This window comes from Morone saxatilis, unplaced genomic scaffold (genome assembly GCF_004916995.1).
Source record: "Morone saxatilis isolate NCDOM2014 unplaced genomic scaffold, NCSU_SB_2.0 Contig14, whole genome shotgun sequence".
NCBI lineage: Eukaryota > Metazoa > Chordata > Actinopteri > Moronidae > Morone > Morone saxatilis.
The window spans coordinates 4,244,011-4,250,710 of NW_023339696.1; the positions used below are offsets into that span (position 1 = coordinate 4,244,011).

A 6,700-nucleotide genomic window follows, 5' to 3' on the forward strand; every position below is an offset into this window, starting at 1 on the left:
AAACATGAATTAAAGCCACTTCTCAGTATTGTTTCTGTTATCACTGGCTGCAGCCTCCACAAGAAACAAACCAAGAAAAAAGTTCTGAAGTGTTTCATAAAGTGAACAAAAGGTCTACTTTGCTATATATTGATAACATAAATAGATTAATAATAGTTAGACTCTTTTTTTGTATCTATTATCTAATAAAAGTATTTGTTACTAAATTTATAATTCTGTTTTGTTTTCAATTCTCTTAAAAGGTTGTTTTGAAAAGAAAAAAATGTTTTTAACATAGGATTTAAAATGCAGCAACGTCCTTCTAAATCGGCATGAATAGGATATTTGTCAGAGGTTATTGTCTTAAGGAATCTTGATCAAATTCAGATAAATTCCTGCTGCTACACTTATTGATTGCACTTGGAATGGTCTTGTTGGTGTACTACACAGCGAAAGCAACTAATGCATACTAAAACGGCGAAATAAAGGAACGTTTACACGTTACAGTAAAAGATTTAAGAAAATAGACTCACATAAGTGCAATAGTAGACTTTGAAGGGAACTACTGCAGGCATGATGACCATTGAAATCCATGAACAACATGGAGATTATCAAGCATAAATCCACCACATTTTGATAAAACAGTACATCATTGACCATTTAAGTCAGTCCTCTTCAAAAAGGAAGAGAGTTACATCAAAACTGCTATTGCTTTCATAAAATCTCTTGTTACATTCACAGGAATAAATTAGATTCTTAAAGTTAATTTTAAACTATGCAGAATGTACAATCTAAAACATAACTCAAGTTTCTGGATTTTTTTTCTACTATTGTGCTTTCCTTTGGTTATGAAATCATAATAAAAGGGAGCCAAAGCCCGTCAGCGCTTTGTCAGAGATTCTTTGTCCTCCTGCAGAATCAGTCTGGTTGATCGTTATGGCTCTTCAAAGAATTTCTTTTTCTTAGTTTCTAATCTCAATGAGAAGAAAAACCAAACAAATATAAATATAAAACAACACTGGCAAGGCAAAGGGGGTTTATGTTTCTGTACATGCAATCCAAAGTTAGACACGTGATAGTCCGCCTGCGCTCTTCAGATCTCTTGCTCACTCTTATAGGTCACTGGATCAAGAGGGATGGCAGTCTGTAGGATGTCAAACTCCATCTGGTTATTGTCCATGTCCAGAACACACATGACATTGTGACTGCCTGATGTCATGGTCGCAGTGTCCTGGAACATATTTGGAAATTCTACAGAAACTGAAGTCCTCCTGTCCTCTGCCCTCTCCTTCCCTGCGATCTGAGCGGAGTCGAAGATGTCGTCCTCCTCCTCCCCACCGCTCAACGCTACCTCGTTCTCATAACAAAATGCACTCAGCGACCTGGGAATCAAGTCTTGTGTGGTTCTACATGCAGAGATGGGAGAAGCGGTGGAAGAGGCCCGACTTGCGGCCTCATCAAGCTCTTTGGCGCTGAGGTGGGGCGTTGACGGCACCTCGTAGGTCTTGTGGAAACGAGCGTAGTCTACCTTGTAGCGGTCCTGGTCCTCATAGATTACAGGCTCAAACCTGTGACCCCAAAGGACCTCTCTGGCAAGGTAGGAGCTACGGAACTGCGTGGTCATGGCCGTGGCCTCCACCATCCCCTCCAAGATCACAACAATCTCAAAGTCATCCTTCTCCAAATCAGCTCTGTTTAAAGTATACAAAGGGCTATCTTTATCTATCTCATGAACTATGACCAGTGGGGATACTAGAAACAGCCTGTCTGTGCCCTCATCATAGCCCACATTGAGGTCCATCTGCTCCAAGGGGATAAACTCGCCCTCAGCTGTGACATATGAACGTATGAGCTGGGCACGGACGTGAGCCTCCACAATGTGGCTCTTCCGCAGGTTGCCCACCCTCCACATGAGGCACAGCTTGCCATCGCGCAGGGAGATGACAGCATTTTTGGAGAAAACAAGGGTCTGGTTCCTCTTCTTTGGCCGCGCCATCTTGGCCATGATGGTGCCAATCATAAAGGAGTCAATGATGCAGCCCACAATGGACTGGACGACCACTGTTAACACAGCAACAGGGCACTCCTCGGTAACGCAACGCCAGCCGTAACCAATAGTGGTCTGGGTCTCCATGGAGAACAGAAGCGCCCCAACAAAGCCCTGGACATGAAGTATGCATGGCATCTTTTGTGTCTGCCCTCCAGCTGTGTGTCCAGATGTTGGTCCATACAGTCCCCCCACCGCCAGCACATCGCCTTTTACTGTAGGGTGCTCCGCAAAGTCCCCATGTGCCAGGGAGACGGTGTAAAAGATAATGCCAAAGAAAAGCCACGAGACCATGAAGCTGGTGCAGAATATGAGCAGCAGGTATCTCCAGCGGATGTCCACGCAGGTGGTGAAGATGTCAGCTAGGTAGCGCTGATGCTTCTCCTCCATGTTGGTGAATAATACATTACATTGTCCATTTTTCTTTACAAACCGGCTCCTTACTTGGCTGGAGCCCCTTGTCAGAATCTTCCCGTTGTAGTTGCTCATCCCTCCTTGTTCCCCTGTGCTGGGCACAGCAGGAGAAGCTCCCGACCTCCTCCTGTCTTCTGTCTCTGCGTCCGAGTGTAGTTGGAAGTTGGGGGAGCTGTGGCCGTTATGGAGTCTTAAGCTAGAGATCTTCTGGCGTTCCTCCTCTGGTAAAATGTCTGACACAATGCTGTACCTGTCGGGCCAACACAGAGAGGGGCGAAGATTAGGATTTAAACATTTGGTAGAGGAATTTGGTGACATTAGATGGACACAAAAACATTTAGATAGCATGAGATATAAAAAAAACTTTTCTTGCAAAGGTTAGAAATTAATTTGATTATGTAAAGTGTGTACTGCGTGGGTTAAGGCTGATTTGCACAGGCAATATTGGCCTTTTATTTATTTCCTCATTTTAAGGGATAAACGTATCCTTATTCTGCATCAAAGTGTTGTTTCTGAGTTAAATGATGTTCCAAATGCTGTTTCAAGAGCTTTAATCCTACCATTACACAAGGTTTTAGGAAACCCTGAATATTTATGAATATCACAAGTGTGGGGATGTGAGCCATATCAAATAAGGAATAGACAGCCTCGCAGTTTAAGGGGGATACAGTAATAAACAATATATATTTAACTCCTAAACACAAACAATATACTCAAATTGGAAGAAAAAAACTCCCGGTCACCTGACTATATCAATCAACCTAACCTGTCTCTCTCCTTTAAATGGAGGATTACCAGCTGGGAAGGTGAGTTCAGTTTAGCTATGTGAGAAGGATTGCTGTCATCATAGATTATAGGATTATATCTGAGCCAGTGTCAGTCAGACAGCCCATTTTGAGATGGACTCATATATATGTTAGTGATTATATGTAAATGAATGTTAACAGTCACTTAATCATGCATTAACCCAGTGATAATAGTGAGATCAGATGTTTCAGGGTACAATGTTTCTCCTTTGAATGACAAATCAATCTGCTATTCAATTTTTTGGGGGAGGGAGTTTTTAACCAGTGCCTACATTTTGTCCATGTAGTCAATCTTTGTTGAGCCATGAAGGTTTTAAAATACCACACTAAGAAAGAAGACAGTAAGACAGCTGCACTGAACTGTAAGACAAAAGGAAACTCATATAAACAACCATGAGACAGTTGAAACATAACAAACAGTTAAACCAAGGCCACGTCAGAAATTGGGTGATATAATTAAAAATATAATTAAAATGCGATATTAATGTGACAGGCTTTTAATGTACATACTGATGGCCATGACTACAATAAGACAGCCTTCAGCCTTCTCATAGCAGGCAATCTGTTGCAGCTGCCTGAAGGCAAGAGCTCTTTGTACTGTTCAGGACAGTGTAGGACGGCCTTGGCCTTTCTAAAGATCTGCTTGCTGTAAATATCCCTGAGCTGGGTCTGACTCACCCCGACTAGTTCACCAAATTAACAAGCCCATTCTTATGGCCAGTAAGCCTGTGTTAAGACTTCCGGACAAGACAATGTTACAAAAGGATGAAATAGTTTCTGTAAAGCATCGTCATCACTGGGCTGTTGTGACGCCATTTGACGTCACTGTATAAATCAGATATAGGAGGATAAAATAGATTAAGAAATTACTCCAAGGCTTCCAAAGTCTTGTTTAAAACAGTAACAGTTTTCAAAATAGTGCTTTGAATTAGCACTATTATTTCCATATCATCATTATCATTTCTTTGCAGATTCAGGCCTTTATAAAACTCACCAGGGCCACTTCATAAAATGAATTATTACCATAAAACTTAATTTAAAAGCAGGGTTCCAATTAAACCCAGTTACCCTTTACTAGCCTGGCGTGGCTACGCATTTTGACAAATAAGCACAGTCTCAATTAGATGTCTCATCTGGATTTTACAGAGATTCTTTGGATGTATACAGCTTCTTAAAGCCCACTGCTGCTGGGGCTCATTCTAAGCTGCTTAGTTTACCTACACAATTATAAATGATTCAACTTTTGCCAATATGGACATGCTACACGTCATAAGATCGGTTAGATTCTCCACGATTCAGTCGTCATTTTATGAAAACCATGAGCATTAAAGTATGAAATTATCAAATGAGTGATTCGTAATTGATATGTTATTCAAGAGCCTATTTTTTTAATATTCATCCTGGTTTAAATAAACAATTTGATAGTATTTCTTAACTTTTTTGTGCAAAAGGAATCAAAGGACTGTCCCATATAGACGGCTGTCCCAAATATAGGCTGGTTGAGTTCAGTGATTGAAGCAAATAAAAGCACAGGCTATCAATATAATCACAATCCTCTGCAGACTAAACCCCTCACCTGTTGGACCTACTTGTTCCCATGGCACCAATGATCACTGGTATGGGGTGTGGATTGGAGGCCAGACTCTGTCCAGGTCCCAAAGATCAGGTCTCCACCATGAGGGTGGTGCTTGAAGACCACTGCAGGAGAGAAAAGGAGTTACAGAATCAGTTCATGTAAAATCACCGTAATGAAATACAGCAAGCACAGGTTCTAATGTGGAGATTTAACTCAATGAAAGTAAAGAGCGCACAACTTTCTTTAACTTTTTCTAATCTAACCTTGTTTCATCTGTTCATACATTTAAACATTATACAATGGGCTCATGTTTCTCATCTGTTTTTTTGTGTGTCTTGTTTTAGTGAGCTATAGCTGTGAATTTAGACTTGATCCTGATTTGATTTCTGTGAGATGTCTTGAGTAAGAGTGACCCTGCTCTTCACATTAGAGTTTGTATTTTGTATGTGGGTGTAAGTGGTGTAATTATAGGTAATTTAAAGTGGTTTCTTTGGTCATACAGTTAGGCAACATGTGTTCAATCAGCCTGTCTATTAGGCTTAAACCAAAAGATTAAGCATAATGATGTGCACCCAACTCTCCACTTCTCCAGCACTCTCACACACACTGTAAACAATGCACTCTCTGACAGGTTTTATCGAAATACTATTGTTGACAGCTTTGTTTCTGTCTCTACAGCTTACAAAATATAGTGAGGCAACAGTAAACAGTTCTGTTTAGACAATCCAAACCTCAGCGTACTAAATTTTCCACATTGTAAATCCTGACAGCATATCTTAATAAATGAAGTAAGTAAACATAGCCTAATCCTCCAAAATGTTTGAGTCACTCATTCCCATAAGTTAATTAAACCTAAGTAATGACTCAGTTGTTTTGAGTGCACTTAAATTTAGCTGCTATTTTGATAATCAATCAATTGTACATTTTTATCATACATCCGCTGTTTTGACAAGTCATTTAATTCTTTACTTTAGTGGAAGAAAAAAATTCAACCTAAGTGGTAACATTTGCATAAAGAAGATGCATTTAAGTTAGTCTAATAATTTATTAATTAGTTAATTTACCTTAACTTAACAATAAATGAGTTACTTGTACTCAGATCAAATATTTTGCCATGCTTAAATCTTTGGAGTTATTAAATTTAAACTGTTTAAGGAAATTGGTTCCCACAAACAGTTTGAGTTGAACTAACTCATCAGTACAGATAAAAACAAAGATGACAAAGACCATCCTACTTCCTAATTCCACTCTTGCTAGTTAGTTTCCTTTTGCTACTGAGGCTTGCCTAGCTGCCAGATAGCTACATATGTGGAAGTCCATAAATCAATTTTGACTTTGCATTCAAGTAGTTAGAACAATATTTTTGGTGTAAAAGCAAGTTGAGCAATGACAGCAGTTTGAGTTCTCAAAGTTAACCTATCATTACATGTGATCCATTTTAATCATGTGTTTCTTTATGTAAATTATGTAATCCATGTTGAGTTCACTTCCTGAATTAATAGTGATGTAATTAATTGTTGTAACAAAAGCCCAGCCATAAAAAATAAACATTCCCATATTTGAGATAAATTGTTGGCTATCCAAAAGGTTCACTGGAGCTTACAGCTATAGATGGACTATGGTTTTAAATGATCTATCACATTGTCTTACTATCATTTTTATGGCAAACATTAAAACCAGATGTAGGTCAGGTTCTTTCTGGTATAAAATGTGCGCTAGTATAGAAAAACGGACACATCTGGCACCTTAATGGGCCTAAAAGCCGAGAAAGAAAGTATTCAGATATCATTTGATAATGTTTTCCCCACTGTACAGCAGCACAAAATTGCTTTTCTGCGACAAAGGAGAAACCAAACAACTTTTCTCCAGGACAATCTT

At 39.4% G+C, this 6,700-nt stretch overlaps 1 protein-coding gene across 1 annotated transcript; it reads right to left on the reverse strand.

The window, feature by feature from the left end:
* Window positions 1–1,072: 1,072 nt before the first annotated feature.
* LOC118323710 (ATP-sensitive inward rectifier potassium channel 12-like) lies at window positions 1,073–4,845 on the reverse strand. The gene is made up of 3 exons (XM_035655763.1): window positions 4,823–4,845; window positions 2,243–2,690; window positions 1,073–2,173 (listed from the first exon to the last, which is right to left on the reverse strand). Exons 1-3 carry the CDS (start codon window positions 4,843–4,845, stop codon window positions 1,073–1,075), a joined length of 1,572 nt encoding a protein of 523 aa, XP_035511656.1.
* Window positions 4,846–6,700: the final 1,855 nt, after the last annotated feature.

Excerpts from the sequence above, each read along its gene's own strand:
- LOC118323710 (XM_035655763.1), bottom strand. The coding sequence starts at position 4,845 with ATGGGAACAAGTAGGTCCAACAG. Across the intron at positions 2,691-4,822 it reads GGAACAAGTAGGTCCAACAG|GTACAGCATTGTGTCAGACA; the intron begins GTGAGGGGTTTA and ends TTGGCCCGACAG. Across the intron at positions 2,174-2,242 it reads ACTTTGCGGAGCACCCTACA|ACACAAAAGATGCCATGCAT; the intron begins GTAAAAGGCGAT and ends GCTGGAGGGCAG.